This window comes from Ammodytes marinus, assembly GCF_949987685.1.
Source record: "Ammodytes marinus genome assembly, chromosome: 7".
NCBI lineage: Eukaryota > Metazoa > Chordata > Actinopteri > Uranoscopiformes > Ammodytidae > Ammodytes > Ammodytes marinus.
The window spans coordinates 14876335-14896887 of NC_137211.1; the positions used below are offsets into that span (position 1 = coordinate 14876335).

A 20553-nucleotide genomic window follows, 5' to 3' on the forward strand; every position below is an offset into this window, starting at 1 on the left:
CAGGCCCTTCCTGTGTCTTTAGGCACGATCGGGCGAAGTGATCTGTAACATGGTATCCAGTCTGCAATGGTTACTCTTTTGTTGCTTTGCTCAGCTTATTTGCATGAAGGTAATAATGTTGCCAGGTGGCTCTTCTTACAAATTCTGATTAGTACACCTGAATGAGGGAGACATTTAGAGGTACAATCACATAGAACAAGTGATGCAGAAGGAAGAAAATGGCTTAAGTGTGCCTATTTTAGTCTCCTGGATCTGTTTCTTTTGTTCTGTGATTGATATGTCCTTAGGTTTTGTGAAGTGTGTGTGTCTGTATGTGTATTCACAGATCGACTTGAACCCAGTTGTACTTGGCTAAATGCAAATTACCCGTTTTTACCCATGCACTTAGATGTATATATAGGGGAGAACGGGGTAATTTGTCACATGGGTTGGATGTCACATTCGTTATATCTCGCCACCAGAGCGCGCTAGCTCTGAAATGTTGATATAAAAAAGGTCCAGAATTGGGATCAGAGGTCACATACATAGACTTCCTTGGAGGAAGACAGCTGCATTTCAGGTGAGAGGATGTTTTGTGTTTTGCATGTCAAATTCAAAATAGTTTGCTTCTCAGTATTTTTCTTCTAGGCTTTTACACAATGGGTTTATAACAAAACACTTGTTACCCTCAGAAAGTGTGAAGGGTAAACTATAGTTTAGATTGTGGTTAGCAAGCTAATTAGTTGTCAGATGGTTGTTGGCCTTGATGCTAGCAAGAAATTCAAGTTGGGGTTGGTCGTCAAATTTTTTGGGGGGTTGGTTGTCACATGTTATCTCAAGGCTGCAGCCAGAAAAGGAACCCAATAACGAAATAAATTGTCAAGCTGTATCCTCACTGACACCCCAGAGGAGGAAAGAATAGAGCAGGAAAAGGCAGCTAGCAAGCAAAAGAAAAAAGGGCAACAAAATCAAAAAACCCAGTGCATCCCAAACTAGACCAGCTGCCAAGGCTACAGAACGTTATGTAGGCCTATTTGTCAACTTGACAATGCAATTAAACATTCAAATTTGGTTCTGCCTCCTTGCCTTCTTTTTAAGATTTTTCCCATTAAGATAACATTGTGACAAACAACCCCATAGTGTGTGACAACCGACCCCTTGATGGGGTTGGTTGTCACAATGTGTCAGAGTGTCTTTGATGGTAAATTACTTCTTCATTACAATAAGTTGGAAAAAAAGAGAGACACACATTTCTAGCCAACACCTTAAGCTTCAATTTAATGTAGGAATGGCTATTGACAGATGTTTTGGTGATGAGCAATTCTCACTAGAGTAAAAAGTGTGCCTACTTACCCCGTTCTCCCCTACCTGTTAAGTTAATACATGATACCAAAATCCACTCAAATAAACTACATTTCTTCATTCAGAATTGATATTCTGGTCACAATATATCATCATCTTCATTCTAACTTGCCAACTAACAGAGTATTTTTTTAATTTTGATTTATATTGGCATATTCCTTCACCATAAATGATACAGTTAAGCAGCTTTTAGTTGTATTTCTTAATATTATCCAACAGCTGCCTCAAGGTCTTTATGCAGGTCTCTGTCCATGGAACATCCCTCATAACCACATTTGACAGCATAACATCATCTACTTCCTAGTATTCCCTTGTCAATCTGGGTGATCGTCACATACCCTTGACCACCCCCCACATGTTGTGGAGTGCTTTGTTTTGTTTTTTTGTTTTTTAACTCACTTTTTATTTTTTATTTTATTTTTTTTTAAGATATTTTTTGGGCATTTTTATGCTTTAATGATAGTGTAGAGACAGAGTTGAAATGGGGCAGAGAGGGGAGTGACATGCAGAGAACGACCACGGGCTGGAATCGAACACGGGTCCGCTGCTGGCCGAGGCCCATGGGGGGGACACCCTACCAACTGAGCTAAGGGCGCCCCCTTAACTCACTTTTTATTTTAACAGTCAGACAACAATGCATACAACAAATAACAAGACATATATGCATTCACAAGTTAATTCAATTCACTCCAATCTACTGTCCCTACAAGTCCGTTAAGAGTGTTAACATACAATAGTCTCTTCCCTTCGGTAAGGGTAGTTTCCTGTTCCCTTTCCCGGAGTGACACATGTCAGGTAACCGATAGCTCATAACATCCATATTCATACAGTGCAGTGGAATAGCCCCTTGAACATTTTAGGCCTAAAATGCCTAAATACAATATAAAAATAAATAAAGTTTTGTTTAGAATCTTAACTTCATGCTCTGTCAACACATTGTGGACTGATTTGCTGTTATTATTGTTCTAAAGTATCAAAATACAACTGTTGACAGTGGGGAATTTTCTACGTATTTGTCTACTGACTTCCAACAGCAGGCCATGGAAGATCCAAAGTTTAATATTGTTTCTTTTTACTCTTGGATAACATGTTCATAAATGAATTCCAGCATTTCAAAAAACTTTTGGTGTTATTTTCAGAATTTGTATAGCTACCCATGAACTAGGGTATCACAAAGACAATATGCAGCCGTACCATGTAAAGATAAACAGCAAAGCAATGTTTTTCTTAACAGTTAATCATAAGTCTGATAATCTATACATTTCTGTCATTGTTTGTATCCCATCATTGTTACCAAATTTGTGAAAATTAACTTATTATCTGTTCTGCCCTTTGCTTTTTCCATACCTTGACTGGATTTTTTATTTTCTGGTTGGAAACTCAAACTTGGTGAATAGTAAAATTACTGTTAGTTTCAGTATGTGAGAATTATATTGGCCTGGGGCTGACGTGGCAAAAACAAAACAAAAACACATATTCCTCCCTCCCTTTGTCCCTTCCTCGTATACTCTCACTGCCTTTGCTCTAAATCTTCTAAGTGTTGTTTCCAGGCCCTCCCTCAGAAGATTGAAGTCAAAAGGTGGGGATGACTTCTAGACAATCAATAAAGTCGTCAGAGGCAGACCAAAAGTGATGGAGTTATGTTGACTCTGGACTTCGCCGTTGGCGGGTCAAGAGTCGGGAAAAAAGTCACAGCAGCTTGCAGTACAGAGCTGGACTTTCCTCTTAAAGGAGGAGGTAATCCAGGCTTAGCAAATGTATTTTGACTCTTGAGCGGTGTTAGTCCCAGGTTAAGCTGTCTGAGGACCTCCACTGAATAAATTATTAAAATTGTCCAGGGTTTCCTGCTGGTTTCCTCCAACTCCTGATGGATTTTCTCTCTTGTTTTTGTCATTGTGTGTGTGTGTGTGTGTGTGTGTGTGTGTGTGTGTGTGTGTGTGTGTGTGTGTGTGTGTGTGTGTGTGTGTGTGTGTGTGTGTGTGTGTGTGTGTGTGTGTGTGTGTGTGTGTGTGTGTGTGTGTGTGTGTGTGTGTGTGTGTGTGTGTGTCCGTGCGTGCGTGCGTGCGTGCGGTATCGTAAGACAACTTAGCTCAGAGGAAGTAACTGATCCTCTGTATATCCCTGTGGCAGAAATGTCACAATGCATAAAAGCAACTCTTAAGATGTGTGGCAGCGTGTGTGTGAATTTGTGTGTGGGTATATGGGGGATATCTTACTTCATCAGATGGTCCCTTCTTCATGTATGGTTCTAAAGTGGGCCTGAGGCAGAACATAGTCTGGTTTATAGCTCAATTGATCCACTTTTCACTTAAGCCACATCCTGTATAGGCAGTCTAGCAAAGCTGCAACTCCTAAGGTGCCATGATTTTTCTTTTTAGGGCCCGAGCACCGACCGGTGCGAAGCCCTATTGAAACCGCTAGGATTTTTATTCTTTTTATTATTATTATTATTATTCTTATTTGTAGTCATTTTTGGCACTTTTCACCCCCTTCCATTCATGCATAACTTGAAAAACTTTGCGTACCCATCAGACCTGCAAAAAATTGCAATGTATCAGTGGTTCAGGATTTGATCTCAAAAATAGCGCCCCCTATGGCCAAAAACAGTTTTTCAGGAAATGCATGCTCAAAAATTGGGCTAGAAGCCTGAAATTTCCGGACAACATGTAATTGCCCAAGGCGCACCTAAATGCGATTGTATGTCATTAGCCAAAATCAACAGGAAGTCGGCCATGTTGGAATTAGCGCCTAAAATCGCCAAAACCATAATTTCGCATTTTGACGAACTGGTCCCAGAGTTTTTACACCAGGAACGTCGAACCACTTCTCAAATACTCAAAACGCTTGCCCGATGGTAAATTGCGAAAAGATTTCTACAATTCCATAGTACCAGTGATCTATTGGGGGTCAAAGTTCGCGTAAATACGCACCTCATGAAACTTTAATTCATCATAACTCAGGCTGTGTTATACCTAGCTGCACCAAATTTCAAACCCAAATATATCTTTGCAGGCCCCACAAAAAAGCCTCTTGAAGCCCCGCCCCAAAATCAACAGGAAGTCTTTAAATGTGAAATATGTGAATAGGGGCGGGGCTTATTAACACGTTGGCCATAACTCCTTAACCATAGGTCCTATCATCATCAAACTTGCTGGGTATGTGCAGTAGTCATGTGGTAGCATGTCCCTTCGAAGCTTATCGCGATTAACCCATAGGGGGCGCCACAGGGGCGGGGCCTATCCACAAATTGGCCATAACTCCTTAACCATAGGTCCTATCATCATCAAACTTGCTGGGTATGTGCAGAAGTCATGTGGTTGCATGTCCCTCAAAGCTTATCGCGATTAACCCATAGGGGGCGCCACAAAAGTCACCCGACTCCGATTGACTTGATATTGATTGCACATGTACAGCTCATGGTGCTCTACAATTTCGCTCCGAGGAATTTTTTTTTAATTTCCGCTAGGGGGCGCTGTTAAGCCCCGACTGAAGAAAGTTCGAGAGGCCGCGCCCCGCACACCGTAAGTCCGATTGACTTGAAATTTCTCACACAGGTGTATTTTAAGGTGCTCTACGAAAAAGCCTCTTGGACCATAAGAGTCAACCTGGAAATACTTGCGGCTAATTAGCATAAACTGAAAAACAGGGTTTTATCCACAACTTTTTCAAGTTTTACTCTATCAACACCAAATGTCTCACGAAGCCCCGGGGGACTATGATGCACGTCTCCGAAAAATATTAGTAGGATAGCTTCAAAGACATGGCCGCCAGTGACTAAAATGTTTACGCAGGGGCGGGGCTTGATAACACGTTGGCCATAACTCATTGACCATAGGTCCTATCATCATGAAACTTGCAGGATACGTGCAGAAGACATGTAGTAGCGTGGCCCTCTAAGCTTGTCGAGGCTTACCCATAGGGGGCGCCACAGGGGCGGGGCTTAGTAACACGTTGGCCATAACTCCTTAACCGTAGGTCCTATCATCATCATACTTGCTGGGTGTGTGCAGAAGTCATGCGGTAGCATGTCCCTCGATGCTTATCGCGATTAACCCATAGGGGGCGCCACAGGGGCGGGGCTATCCACAAATTGGCCATAACTCCTTAACCGTAGCTGTCGCTGTGCCGCGCGCCCCGAAGAGGAGGAGACCGCGGCGCGTTCTCTCACGCGGTCGCCAGGACGGCGAGCAGCACGGAGGTGCGAGGGCCCGGTCATCACTGCTTGCAGTTTTAATTTACTTTTACTTCCACTAATCTTCTAACAAAACTTCCTGGCAATTCAGCAGAGTTTGGAGTGGGAGCTGAGTAGTGTTTTTTTGATATTGAGGATATGCCAGTTTAGATCCCTCAGCTGGCGGCAAGTACTGTTAAAATGAAGCATTTGTGCTGGCTTACATCCTACAGCTATAATCCTTAAAGTGTGATTGATTCTAAAACCATTGCTCTGTGACGGGAAGAAGGGAACAAAAAAGTTGATTTGCCCTCGGGTGTGTGAAAACATCTGTCCTATATTGAGCATTGATATTGAGCATCTCTCCGCCAATTGATTAATGGTGAGGTGTTACAGTTTTTTTAGTTTTTTTTATGTTACTATTTTTCCATGTTGTTTGCTTTAAAGCCCAACTGAAATGACATTTTCATTTTTTTACTCTGTACTACAACGTACATATCTGTTCTGCTAAATGACATTGTGTTAACGTATAAAACGGCATGTCTAAACACAACTACAAATATCACTTAAGGTCTGTTTAGATGCTGGTGCGGTAGTTACTCTTTAATACCACTGCTAACATCACACTTACTTAATGCTTGTAAGCTACAGTAAAAACACTCTCTCTCTTTTTTTTCACTTCCCTGCCACGGCTCAGCCTGCCAGTTGCTGTCAATCAAACACACAATGACACACTCCTGCAACCAGACAAAAAGGAGAATTTCTGATATTTTACCTTTTGATATTAAAAACTAATATTAAAAATACGTTTTATTATTAAGTGGCATTATTTTTGCCTGCACGCCAAAAAAGGATATGTAAACATAATTTCAATTAAACTTTAAGGAAACCATAATATTTGTATGGGACCGAATTTGCTGTCCATGTATTAATTAGACCCTCATTAGTATACAAATGGTAATCATACTTATATTTGAATGTACAGGGCTTTAGAGCAATCACAGGCAAAATTGAATTGAAAGTGTATTTAATTATGTAAAAAAAAATCCTAGTGGTGAATCATATGTTAAATGGCAGCTTTCTTTGAATCTATGACCCAAAGTATATTCTAAGTGAGGGGAAAAAGTGTTCCAGTTGGGAAAATTGTTATCTTGTCGTCGGACTGTATGTGTCTCTCATATGAAAGAATGTGCAGCCGATACACTGTTTGGCAATGTAACCTTGCACAAGGTACGCTGTGCTTATGTAGCTGTTTATGAAAGTTCCCTCACTCCTGTGTACTCTCAATGATGCTTCAGCAGCATTTTAGGCTCAATCTGTCGCGCTGTGTTTTTGCCTCGCAGCACAGATTTAGACACAAGCTTTTGGGTCCCACCGGCCCCGGGAATGTGTCAGAGAACTACAGAAGTACATTCACCCTTGCGTGACATGTTCTTCTTAAAATCTCCTCCATAGCCCTGTGCTACATGGCAACCATTGTCATGTTCATAGGCTTCTGTTTGCATGTTGACCCCAGTTAGACAATCCCATTGGCTGAGCCAAATGACAGAACATAAAGGCGGGTTATCCCAAAGGGCCTGTGGGTAATGCTGTGCCAGCAAAAAATATACATAGGTGTTCCAGTGTGAGGGCATAAAGGGTAAGAGAGACAAAAAGTTAAAGATGCAGGTGAACAGGAGAAAACAATTTTTTAAGGGAGTTTGGTTTGTGCTACAGTAGAGATAGGCTGTTGTGCATGCGTGGGTTTACATGCATTTCTGTTCATCTCCCCTGCCTCCCTTTAGATTACTAAATCACAGTGTGAGCTACCTGCAGGTCAACAAACATTAGCATGTTTTAAATGAAACTCAAGTGAGGGGATAATCTTAAATTACCATACATTAGCATACTCTTTCTTGGTAGGAGGCAGGTAATTCTGCTGGTACTCTGTGTGGCTCGGATGTATATGTGTGGAAATGCAGCTATACAGACAAGGCGTGCATGCCTAATCACACATGGAGATATGCAAACACACATATGCACACTCAATTAACCCCCCAGCGGTGCATGGGCCCCCCTACTAAACAAGCTCTCTGTCTGCTCATCATTTACACAGCTCACATTATCCTTCCACCCATGAATCCCTTATTCTATTGTTAAATGCAGAAGGCAAAGCAACAGAAACACACACACACTTTGTAGCTGTGCCTAGCCTGACAACCTAACACTGGACATTGATGGGAAAATGTCTGGCCTTTGAGAAATGAGTGACTCAGATTACACTCTCCTGTAAAAGCGGTAGTTCTGGTATCTGAGAGATAGATTGACACCCACCACAAGCTTGTGAATACTCATGAGCACACAAACATGTTTTCACACACGTTCATTAGGCTGTGTTTCTTTCCTTACTTGTATTCTTTCTCTTCTTCTTGTTAATCTCTGTCGCTGAATGCCTCGCAGGAAATTAAAAGGCGTGCGAAAAAAGAAAGGCAGGGCGAGAGAAAAAAGAGACTGGACTGTGCACTAACCATGCTGTACGGGTCTGTAAATAAAGAGGCACTTAAACCGTCACTAATGATGTAAAGCATTTTGGGTCTGTGCGCTTCCTTGATTTTTTTTTTTTTGCTTAACACAACTGCCAAAATAGCGGCACCAAAATAGCCCAAATAAATAGAATCCGATATTTAAATACAGAATGACACTTCACAGCTTAATTCACAACGGATTTCGCTTCACTCTACTCCTGCTACTGCCTCTCTAAAGGATTTTCGACTCAAGGAATGTGTGATGGCGTAGTCACCATAAATCTTTCATAAGTATCAAAGGGAATCAGAGTGAATGCTTTAGTAGTGCATGTTTGGTTTGATCTATAGGATCGCGACTAAGATATCAAGTGTGTGACAGTACTGTAGCTCAAATGAGTGGGATGTGTCAGGAGGATGATACCCAATCATTCTGACATAGGATGTGGTATGGTGGGCACTGACTAACAGGTGGTTTCTGTGATCTCTTTGCTCTTTGCAGAAAGCCCGCTTGGCCAGGATACGAATATCCAAGACAGGAACCTCCAATGCCTTCCTCCACAGCAAGCGCAACGGCCTGTTCAACGAAGCCCTGGAGTTCACGGTAAGTCTGTGGCCTCTGAACCCTCCAGACACCACTATGCGTCCCTTGTGGTCTCATTGTAGTTTTTCCTCCGGATTACCCAACCGCATATGATATGTCTGTAATTCTGCTAACTTGCACTCTCATTTCGAGAAGCGGCCCTTCTAATGTGAGCATCGTCTGCGCCCAGCTGCCCAGCTGCCTATCTGAGGAACATGCTCCAGGCAATGCAGCAGGAAATGTAAACACAACTCAAGGATGTTCCCTGGCTCACCAAAATGTTTTGCGGTTCACAAGCACTATAGTGGCCCGGGGCTGACACAGTGCCAAAACAAAAACAAGTGCTTCTTCTTGCCTCTCCCTCTCTGTCTTTATGTCTCTCAAGCTCTCTTTCTCTTCAACAGCAATGGTGAGGACGGAATCTAAACGGCACCAGTGTTTGTCCTTAAAGGTGCAATATGCGGTTTCAGGGGAGGGGATTTGTTTACATTTCATGAGCAGTTAGTTTACAAAACATAATTTTCTCTACATGTAATTATTAGTCTTCAATTATTCTATCATCATGAATCAAAACTAAATTATTTTGAGGCACCTGGAACCAAACGTAAGACTAGAATATGCTTGTAAAGAAAACTGTGGGCCCTGCTGCAGTAAACAACAATAGTGAAAAAGTTACTTTTCAGGTAGCTTTTTAACTTCAAACAGTGTTCCAGGGATCCATTTTTCCCGTGAGGAAAGTTTGTTTATTCGGTTATGAGAATATACCTTAGAAAATGTACAATTCGCTGACACATCCAAAGTAACATAGTGCACCTTTAAACTAGCACGGAATAATGCATTTTATAAACTGTGGTATCTTAAAATGGCAATATACTGCAAGGTCTGCAGTGTTGTATTTATATGTGGTTACATTTCCATTCATCTTCATTGCAAGCAAACGGCCTTTAGTAAATATTGCCTGCACAGTATATACTGAATTGAAAAAATTGCCTTATGAAATGTTTTTTTTGCTTCACATAACTGTGTTAAGAAAAACTGTTACTAGAGAATATTGGTACTGATAGGAATTACAATGGTTGCAGAAGATCCATAAAAACAAGGACACTACATTGTTTATAGCACTTAATCCCTATGAAGGTTTTATTAAAGATTGTATTCACGGGCGAGTGCACATTGCTTCATTACAGTAAGAAAACCAAGGACAGCTTTATAGTTAAATAAGTTACCACTTTTGGAAGACACTTTAGCAAAGATGTATTCACGCAAAGATAGGTGAGCGGTGGAATAGTAGTGTTTATCATGAAAACCACAATGTGAATACTTTTTTCCTCTCCTTTTTGTCATTGTATCTGCACAACCTTGTCATTATTTCAATACTTTTTATATACTTATAAAGACACAGTTATTTGGATATTTGTTTAATACATTTTGTTAGGCACCTTAAGTTTGGACTTTATCAACAGTTGCTTATGTCAAAAGTCAATGGCTCATTTGAGGATGAATGCCTGCTCAATGAAAGGTTGATTGTTGTCCAACTTTACAGTATAATTCTAAAGCCACTATTTAATAGCAACACGTTGAGCACCATTCAGAGCGACGCAGAGTGTTTTATCGCCCGGCAGATCAAGCTGTTTCTAATCTCTACAGTATGGTGACCACCTGGGTGGTGAGCAATAGCCGCCTCCAGACAGACTGCTGATATGGGCAAGCGCTCGCATGTATTGAGGGGAAAAAGAAATAACTCGGCCTAAACACCTGCGTTTTACTGCTGTGTTAGGCACAGATAAGAAGCGTGCACTTAGGTGAGCGGTCTAGGCAAACCGAGTCATCAGCGAAGAAATGCACCCTCTCAGCAAAGAAGCGTGTGCTTACAGCGCCAGCCACCCGTTTAACAAACAGAAAATTGCTACTACAAATCTTCCAAACATGGCATTTTACTTGCCTTTCGGCGGGGCTGCGGACCATGCAGGATCAGGGCGGTATTCCCTAGCTTTGTTTTTTTCATAAACATCTCAACTACAGTTTCTGCTGGTAAAGACTGATGCAACTCATTGCAAGTCTGTTGATGCGAAACACTGCAACGCTTCGTTCTGACAAGAACAATGATGGGATTCTGCAATATACTGAAGGCACATCTTCCCAGACTCAAGCTAGGCCAATATGTATTACAGTAATGCAGACTAATCTGTGTTGCTGTTTATTTGCTCTTCCCAAAACCCTACTTTGAAGTTAGATGTATAATGATATTACATTTTAAAACGGTTTGCAAATATTTTGCTTGATACAAATACAATCTCTTTTCAAATATAACCTGAGACACAAAGTGCACTCAAAGCAGCCATAGAACAGAATGTTATGATATTAGGGCCTTATATTAATTTAGTTTATGTTTAATTTTTTGTATCTTGTGTTGGATCTGTAAAGTGTTTCCTACGACAGTCAAATGATTTATCATACTAATAAAACAACCCAATCATATGAGCTTTCAAATGTATGCAAATGAACTACTGAATATGAATAATGAGAGGTGGCTTTTGCTGCTTTCTTTACTTTCTCAGATGATCCCCAACCCTCCACTTTTTCTGTAACTTACCTCACTACCGCACAAAAGTAGCTTCACACACAAAACATACAGACATTAACTGGTCGAGTTAAATAAAAAATTATGAATAATGGAAAACACGTCATTAACGGTTTTGCCTGTAGCCAGTCTTTACGATAACAGCGCTGGAGGCAAAAGGTCACTATGGAAATGTTTCGCTAAAATGTTATGCATAGCTATCTTCAAGGAGTTGCGCACAAAAAAAAACTTCCAGCACAGATCAATGCACTGGTTCCAGTGATACTAGCAGACATGTCTCTTAGGGTCAGGATAGTTGTTGTTAATATTCCATTGTGTGTGACTGGCATGAGCGCAGCAGTCCCGATGGGTGTCTCTTCATGGTGCTGAACCATAAAAACTAGTAAAACTCTACATGTCTGTTCTCCTTTTTGTCTCCCTCTACAACCGAAGCAACTTCCGTACAAGATGAACCTTTCAGATCAGGTACTCAGACCGCAGCCGGCCACGCACCTCCCACATCTGATGAGTGTCTCCCTAAAAGAGAATTTTTTTCGCATAGTGCTCATTGTGTGTGTGTGTGTGTGTGTGTGTGTGTGTGTGTGTGTGTGTGTGTGTGTGTGTGTGTGTGTGTGTGTGTGTGTGTGTGTGTGTGTGTGTGTGTGTGTGTGTGTGTGTGTGTGTGTGTGTGTGTGTGTGTGTGTGTGTGTGTGTGTGTGTGTGTGTGTGTGTGTGTGTGTGTGTGTGTGTGTGTGTGTGTGTTATAGAATTCCACCGAGGAGGAGCAGCAGTTAAGCAAGTGTACCTCTCTATTGGAGAGCCAGCACCACCACCTGCTGCACTGTCTGGAGAAAACAACTGTGAGTCAACATACACACACACACACACACACACAGACACATATGCAAACACAAATACACACAAACAAATCTCAATCATATCTCTATTAATGATAAATGAAAACAATGTACACAGTATTTTTACAGAATCACTCAAAAATGATTTAAAGTGTATACATTTTAAAATATGAATTAGTTATTGCAGTGAAGACCATATTGAGCAGTCATCCATACATTTATCTCTGCTCATTAGGTGACATCCGCGCTTAATGTGTATAGATCTGCTGTATTTGTACGTGTATGTGCAGTTTCACTGGTGCGTAATGTCCACTAACACTGCATTTCCCTTACAGTGCACTCTTGTCTGCCTGTCTGTGCGACACAAACGCACTGCCCGTCTCAGCCTAGCACAAGTCAGGGCTTTGGCAAATGAAAGAATATAGCATGTACTGCTGCAAACACACACACACACACACCCAACACAAACACACCCAAAGTCAAATTTTTCACCTTGTCAATTTGCGAAAATAGACCAAGGAAAGGCAAGGCAAGTTTATTTATATAGCACAATTCAGACACAAGGCCACTCAAAGTGCTTTACAGGGGCAAGATTAGAATACATAAAACACATTATAAAACATTTAAAAGCGAATAAAAGAAGCAAATAAAATAAAAATTGCAGGTTAAAATGGAAACAAAAAAAAACAAAGGAATGTCCGCATGGCTCAAGGTCAAACCTGAAATTTCATTTTTACCACCTTTTACATTTTAACAAGGACAGTCGTAAACACAACACTGTCATGTCAACTTTTAAGGAGATAAAATACCGGTTTGCCAGGTAACAATGTCTGTCTGCTGTTTGGAGCTGGGCAGGTAAGCTAGATTGGAGATGTTTTGGAGCAGCTGAAAACAATGGCGATGAGAGAAAACCTAAACTGTAAGGTTGCCAAAACCCAAAACAAGGAGTCCAAAACAGCTGACAGGAACTGCAGAGTCAGGTGATAATTCCCTGTAGGTTCATTACTACCCTTTCGCATAGCAGTAGTCAAGTGATCTTTATTTTTAGTATCTTTATATTTAGTTTCTTTATTTGTCAATTTACACAAGGTACATCGAAATCCGTTCTTCGCAAATGCCGTCACCAACCACACTTTGGAGGGTGTCAGAGCTCAGGGTCAGCCATAGTACGACGCCCCTTGAGCATTTCGGGGTTAAATGCCTTGCTCAAGGACACAATGGTACAGATGGTGGACACCGTACATGTAATACTAGCCACCACCAGTTTTTACAAATAACACCCTTCAAATAATTGTTACTGGTTGGCCACCTTACCTCTAGGTCATCCTACCACCCTACAGCTTTATGAAAATGACTATGGAAAATTGGTTCTTAGCTAACCCCCAGAGGCACACTCACCTAGATTTAAGAAGAAAAAAAGAATCACACATTCTCTGAGGAGTTTGAATTGACCCAGGCTATGAAGCAGAAAATGACAGGCTATATCAAGCCATACACAGTACAAGGTCATAAATATAAATGTTGGAAATGTCACTTTTCTTTTTTATGACTCTCTCTCTCTCTCTCTCTCTCTCTCTCTCTCTCTCTCTCTCTCTCTCTCTCTCTCTCTCTCTCTCTCTCTCTCTCTCTCTCTCTCTCTCTCTCTCTCTCTCTCTCGGTAGAACCATGAGTTTGTGGATGAGCAGTATTACCAGCAGAGCTACCTGGATCCGGGGCTGCAGACTTACCAGTCACGAAGCCCGTCCCTCTCCAGCCACGAGGGCCTGACGGGCACGTGCTGCACCCGCCGGAGCAAGAAGCAGCACACCCCTTTAGCCAACGCCAGTGGGCTGGCACACCTGCAGCCTTTGACACACACGCACACACACCAACAAGGCTTGCAGGAGCTCAGCACCATCCACATACAGCACCTCAGCACCAGGTGAGCACAAGAATGTCCTTCAACTTGTGTTTTAATATGACTGTCACGTATTGTGCAGGGATCCAATTTTACAATTGTTGTTTACTTTTACTTAAGTGAGCTTGTTTCCTCCCAGCCTGCCTCATGAAGAGAGAGAGAGAGAGAGAGAGAGAGAGAGAGAGAGAGAGAGAGAGATTTTGGAATATGATACTGATATTCTACAAATCACAAATAATTTTTTAGTATTCAGAAGCCACAAAGAAAAGATGGCTATTATCTATCTATCCGCTGATCCACTTTTTCTCCCTTTGGTCAAATAAATTCAAACTCTGTTTTTGCTTGTCCTGCTCTGCTCTGGTTGTGCAACATGTTACCAAGTCATTCGTAACTAGATTCGCTATCAGAGCAACACTGGCGAGCAGTGACAATAAAAAGGGCTTTCGACATTAGCCTAATTAGCCGTCGTGTTAGTAATGACGACTGAAAACCAAGTGCTAATTTACTTTCAGATTGTCTCCACAACATTAGCAGAATCATTCATCCTTGAATCTTAATAGGTCCCTCTCACAAAGTATTGCACAATGATTGTGTATGGCTGTTCAAAATTGTATGAAAATGCCCTTTTAAGAAGTTCCCCAAGCTCAAGGAGTTGTAGGCCTATTCAAATTGCTTGTTTTATTCAGCCAATGATCCGAAACCCAAGGACTTTCAGTTTACTGTCATATAAGCTACACAGCTGGGGATCTTTAACCACTGATTTATGGTGTTTTTGCTTGAATTTGTCTTGAAATATTGGTTGTGAAAGCATTTACTGATTAATTTCAAATAATCGATAAGTAGAATATTACTTGCAGCTCAATCCTATTAGACTGCACACTCACACACCCAGCAGATGCAGAGCAGCATGAATTTTTGTTCATCTCCGTAAAAGCCATTCAAACTACTACTTAAAGACAGGTTTTTCCAGGGTCGTTTGTTCAGTTTAAAATCGGTCAAACTTTTTGTTGGAGGGGAGAAGGGGGGGGGTTACAGACAAACCTCCAAAACAATGTCCCTCTTGATAGCGGAACATGAACCAGTAGCCTTTAAGTCAGAAACCCTGGTCCCTAAAGCTCTGGACTAACATTTATCAAAAATGTTTCCATACAGACAAACTATCCTAAGCCTTCTTTCTCTCTCTCTCTCTCTCTCTCTCTCTCTCTCTCTCTCTCTCTCTCTCTCTCTCTCTCTCTCTCTCTCTCCCTTCCTTCCCTAAAGCCGATCCAGTCTGAATATGCGCGTGGACGAACCAGCATCCCTGAACTGCCAGAGCAGCCAGATCACCACGGCGATCATCAGCATTCCTACGCCGCCAGTGACGACTCCGGAGGGCGACGCCCACATGCCCGCCCACCACTACCAGAACGTTGTCAAGGTGTCGGCACTGTGAAGACTAAGAGTGCAGGCGCATCACACCACAGAAAAGACAGATAAAAGACTCACGGAGACAGACTGACGGACGGAGGAGCACTGGGGGATGATCATTGGAGGAGAAGGCATTTTAGAGTCCTAGTCTGGCGCCATGGTGGAGCCCGCCCTCTGCTGGCCATGTACTGTAACGACATGGGACTCCCTTTACGGAGATGCAGGACGGCTTTTAGATACAGTATATTCATGTTAGTGGTTGGCATGCATGTGTGCGTGGATGCGAGTGTGCGTGTGAGAGAGTGGTGGGGTCGTTTAATGACAAAGAGGAGTGGGGAGAGCGTGTGCCTCCCCAAGTATTGGATATGAGTTCCTTGAGTAAGTTATGTGTCACTGTGCACAATGTACCTTTTCTTTGTGTTTTCCGCTTCAGTTTGGCCTTTAGGTTTTTCTTTTTCGTTTGTTTGTTTTTGCAGGAGATAGAAGGAAAGAAGGAGAAAAACAATAGGCCTACATTATCCAAAGTTATTTTGTTTTAAACCCTGCCTGTTTATTCTTTGGTTGTGTGATTACGTTCCACTCACCTGCTGATAGATAAATACGCTACCATCCCTTTTCAGGTCGGACGTTATTCCACATGAGTGAAAACTCTTTAGAATATTTGATGTGGTTGGCGTGTCTGTGATGGCGTTACCCATGACTTTCATATTTGTGGATGAATGTATGTGAATTTTTGCTAGAGGACTTGTGACGTTTTGGATAGGAGGTATGTGTCTGTATGTGTGTGTGTGTGTGTGTGTGTTTGAGAAAGAATGTGTTTGTCTCAATTGGTTGAAAAACGTGTTTCAATTCCTCTGGAAGTCTCAATTGCTCAGTATATGGTATATTTGACTAGCTGCCACTCTGAAAGGTTCCTTCTACACATTTCTGTCAGAAATTCTCAGCTCCAAGCCTTTTACACGACATGTGCCTGTTTTTGCTGCTGGAGGATAAGGAAATGTGTTTGTTTTTATAGTTTTCTGAATCCCCCCTCCCTTACTCTTCTCCCTTTTTGGCTGTTGAAACCCGACAGACCTCAAATAATTAAATTATCCTACGAAGAAACCAAAACTTTTTTTTTTTTTTTTCAAATCAACCACCACAATTAAAAGCACAAGGTGTTTGCTGAGAAATTCTGACAAGAATCTGTCTGGAGCCTCGGGTTCTCTGTGAATATTGTTAATAGAATATTTTGTAATATTTGACCATCGTTTTGGCAGAACCAGTGAAGCTGTCTTCTTCTCGTTCTCTCTCCTTCAGTCTGTCTTCCTCTCTCTCTCTCTCTCTTTCTCTCTCTCTTGTTGTTGTCCTGTTGTATCCCTACCTCCTGTGTGAACAGCAGTATGCTTTGAGTAGTCTTTATAGCTGTCAACGTTTTTCCTTCCCCAAACTCAGCGGGCATTTTTCAAAGTTGTTGAGTATGTGTACTCTATGTGGCTAGGAAACGTGGTGTTTGTACTTTTTTGTCTTCCTTAGTGTTTCAAAAGGGATTTGATTTTCCTTTACCTTTTCGGGAGAACTTTAAGCAGGGAAGCGTGTCGTTATGGTGACCACAAAGAAACGGAGGACACACAACGAGCCATCAACCAGATCTCTGCCACCAAAAACCTGTGCTATTCCGTCTTTTCTCTCAACCCTGCAGCCCCAACATGTAACTTTAGTATTACTTATGATCAAAATCCCATCAAAGTTGACCTTTGTTACCGTGGACGGTGACCTTTTAAGCTCTGTTTACCCCACCTAGCCGCTTACCTCTCTGAACCTTTATCACCTTAAATGTCATTCCGAGTCCGACAGCTACACAGACGGTTAGGTCTGTCTTTAGGTGGATGAGACCACTGCTGGGGTTTCTGCAAAGTGGGGGCCGAGCCGCTTCTGTCAAAAATAGACAGAGCTGCCGCTTCCTCTGCACACGGATGAAGTCAAAACATGGATCAAGAGCACACAGACAGCACTAGAGATGCACTGATTCATCAGCATACTGTCCATATCAGCCAAGAACATATTTCCAAAGCAATACTGGAATTGGTCTAATATTATGTATAATAATATTAGATTTTCTGTAGTAGTAGACTTACATAAAAAGACATCAAATATATATATATATATATATGAATGAATGAATAGCATATTTGGCACCATATCAGTGCATCAGGTCCCTTAAACTCCTCTGTCGTGCTTTGATTCTCTCCATCCCGAAGTACGTACATACTTACAGAAAGCCAAAAATACAACAGCAAATGAACAGGATGTGTTTTACCTCTGATATTCCTAGCAGTGACCTAGTGCTATTGCTGGTAATTTAGTTATGTCCACAGTGACAGCAGCTGCCTGTAGCCCCAGTATTGGTATAAAGTTCAACAAAAAAATTGAAGACAAGCACAGATGAGCAGCGCTTTTTTTTCTCTTTTTTAAAAAAAAAGCAGGGTTGAAGACATTGAATTCATTTTCACAGTGACATCAAGTCCAACATTAATACATCTATTGCAAACTACTACAAGAGTATGGCATAGGTACTGGCAAAGAAGTGATTCCCTGTGTATATTTATTATTTGTTTAGTTGATAGGACAGTGATTAAACCCAGTCAATTCACTGTTTACCTGTTTCAAGCTGCGCTTTTCATCAAATGACACCGTTTGAAATTATATTTCCACTCAAAGTGTCAATGGATTGCCTTTTTATTTACAAACAATAACAGAGGTCTGTGATTGTATTTGTCTCTTTCTCTGTTATGTACTCTCCTCTGATTGTTTTTATTTTTCTGCGATCAGTCGGTTTTCCTCTCACCATTTGCTTTTGCCCTCCTTTGCCACCTGTCGTTGTTGAGGCTACTGCTGTGCGTATCTTGTCAGGTGTTGGATATTATTTATGGCCTTGTCTTGTGTCCCAACTGTGAAACGCCTGATAAAACATCTATATCTGCCACAAATACCAAACCTGTCACTCGCCTCTTAATCACTGTGTGTGTCCGAGAGAGAGAGAGAGAGAGAGAGAGAGAGAGAGAGAGAGAGAGAGAGAGAGAGAGAGAGAGAGAGAGAGAGAAACAAGGTAGTGGCCTGTGTACATTTAGCTTCAGTGGTTTTTGAATGTCTCCAAGTGAATATGTTTTGGGCCTTCAGGTCCTCCATTTTAGGGGGCACCCTGGGACTGAGGAGAGGATCTTGCTGAGTTCAGAGCGAAACTGCCTGGTGACTAAAGTGTAGATGAGGGGATCCACTGCAGCCTGCACACAGGTCAGCACCATAGCTGAGGTCTCCAGCTCCATCAGCAACTGTGGGGGGAAACAGGAGAGCTGAGGATAGTGCAGAGACACAGAACGCCAATCCAAATAGAAGTACAGAGTACAATCCGATTGCTTATTATTTTTAATTATTTGAACAATCATGAATCATTGAGCCAAAACATTGGAAATAGTGAAAAATTATGTTCATAATGCCAAGATACCAAAGTGATATTTTCATATTGTCCAAATGAATGAATCAGTTAGTCCTAGGATTCATTATTGCACTTCATATGCGGCAATGCATTGCAGATAGCCACCCAAAAGTAACTTTCTTACAGTTTGTGTTGATACTTCATACGGGTTTCTTTGTTTGAATAAGACCACATGTTCAGTAGGCCTACAGCTCATTTGGAGGAAACTAATTATGAAACACACCAAATACTCACTTTGTCCGTTTCCCGCCAGGAGACGACGTTCATCAGCAGAATAACCACCATGGGCACCCAGAAGAGCGTGAACGCGATGATTATGTAGCCGAACCGCTGGGCCAGTTTCCCTTCCATCTGTTTCTTCCCCCGCTCCCTGGCCCCGGGCGTCAGCAGACACACTGCTCCCACAATCTGTGGAGGCCTCCTCATCTCACCTCCAGTGGACGATCCCGGATAGGGAGCACTGGCTTCGGCCACCAGGAGCAGCGTCCGGCGGGGCGGCAGCGGGCTGCAGCAGCCTCCCTCGGGGCGCACAGACATGAAGGAGCGGTGCGGCGCTGACCGTGGTGCTGAAGCTGGTACACTCAGCCAGTCCCTCACGTGTTCAGACACTGTGGGCCTCAGCTGGACTCCCCGGTTGAACACTTTATTCCGGTGCTCCCTCACAACTTTGAATATCCGCACGTAATGGATAACGATCACAGTCAGAGACAATCCCCACACCGGCACCAGCACGTAGGGTCCAAACGGATCCCAATATCGAAGAGGCTCGTCGCCAGAGCCCCCGACGTGTGGGCGGCACAGCATGTAAAACAGCGGCTTTTTGGAAAGATTGAGAGAGATGGTAGCCAGGGTGAGGCCGCATGCCCAGATGGACAGGATCCAGAGGCGAACCCTGGCTCTCCTCCCCTCAGTCTGGAAAGGGAACGCGATGGCTTGGAAGCGCTCCACGCTGATGCTGACCAGCGTGAGCAGCTGGACGCAGCTGCAGAGGGCGAAGGTGAACTGCTGCAGGGTGCACACTGACACCAGCACCCGGCCGCCCTTCCCGCCACGCAGAAAGGAGAAGAGCAGCAGCGGCGTGTCAACGGAACATTTGAGGAGGTCACTGACGGCAAGGCTGACCAGCAGCGCGTTATTACAGGTCTGCAGGCTCTTGGTCCTGAAAACAACCCAACAGACCCAAAGGTTGCCAGGGAAACCCAAAACTAATGCCAAAGTCAGGACTGTGCAGTTGAATATGAAGAACATAGTGTCCATGCCAGCCTCATAGTGAGGGGTCGAATCGTTCCGGGGAGTGTGCAATTCCATCATTTCACGTTCCTCTCATGATGGGTCTATACGTGAAACCTTTCATCCTCCACAGCCCTGGAGTTATTGTCCACATCAGAGCGCTGCAGTTGAGAGTGAGCAGAACAGAAGCGGTCACCTCTGCTGCATAATATGGATTTAAATTGGTGACAAACTACAAATGTTTTTTTTCATTAAAAGGGCATCTGAAGTAGGCCCTAATTTATTTCAAGGGTGTTTTTGCCTTTTGTGTTGCCCGGCACTGATTGGGAGAATTGTAGGTAGCGGCTGATTAGCCTGTAATGAGGGGCTGTGTGGAGTTGACTGACCTTGCTTTGCCCTGCTGAAAAGATTACACACCGTGAACTGCACAGTGCTGCCCACTTCTTCCCCCTTCCTCTACTTTCTAGCTAGTGAAGTGAATGCTTTATAAAAAGATATTTTCACTATTAATATTTAAACAAATGAATGCAT

At 42.5% G+C, this 20553-nt stretch overlaps 2 protein-coding genes across 2 annotated transcripts in view; one reads left to right on the plus strand and one right to left on the minus strand.

Moving 5' to 3' along the window:
- LOC307253751 (A-type voltage-gated potassium channel KCND3-like) overlaps positions 1–15342 on the plus strand; it is a gene marked incomplete at both ends in the record, with an annotated part of 97797 nt that extends 82455 nt beyond the window's left edge. The window contains 5 exons of the mRNA XM_080031908.1: positions 8516–8617; positions 11610–11642; positions 11927–12016; positions 13675–13934; positions 15171–15342. Coding sequence (XP_079888034.1) covers positions 8516–8617; positions 11610–11642; positions 11927–12016; positions 13675–13934; positions 15171–15342 — 657 coding nt within the window. The remainder of the gene's footprint in view (positions 1–8515; positions 8618–11609; positions 11643–11926; positions 12017–13674; positions 13935–15170) is intronic.
- A 3130-nt stretch (positions 15343–18472) lies between these two features.
- On the minus strand, positions 18473–20100 carry LOC307252876 (D(3) dopamine receptor-like; the record flags this gene model as incomplete). The annotated part of the gene is made up of 2 exons (XM_080030700.1): positions 18473–18628; positions 19027–20100. The coding sequence occupies 2 exons, from the start codon at positions 20098–20100 to the stop codon at positions 18473–18475; spliced, it is 1230 nt and encodes a 409-aa protein (XP_079886826.1).
- Positions 20101–20553: the final 453 nt, after the last annotated feature.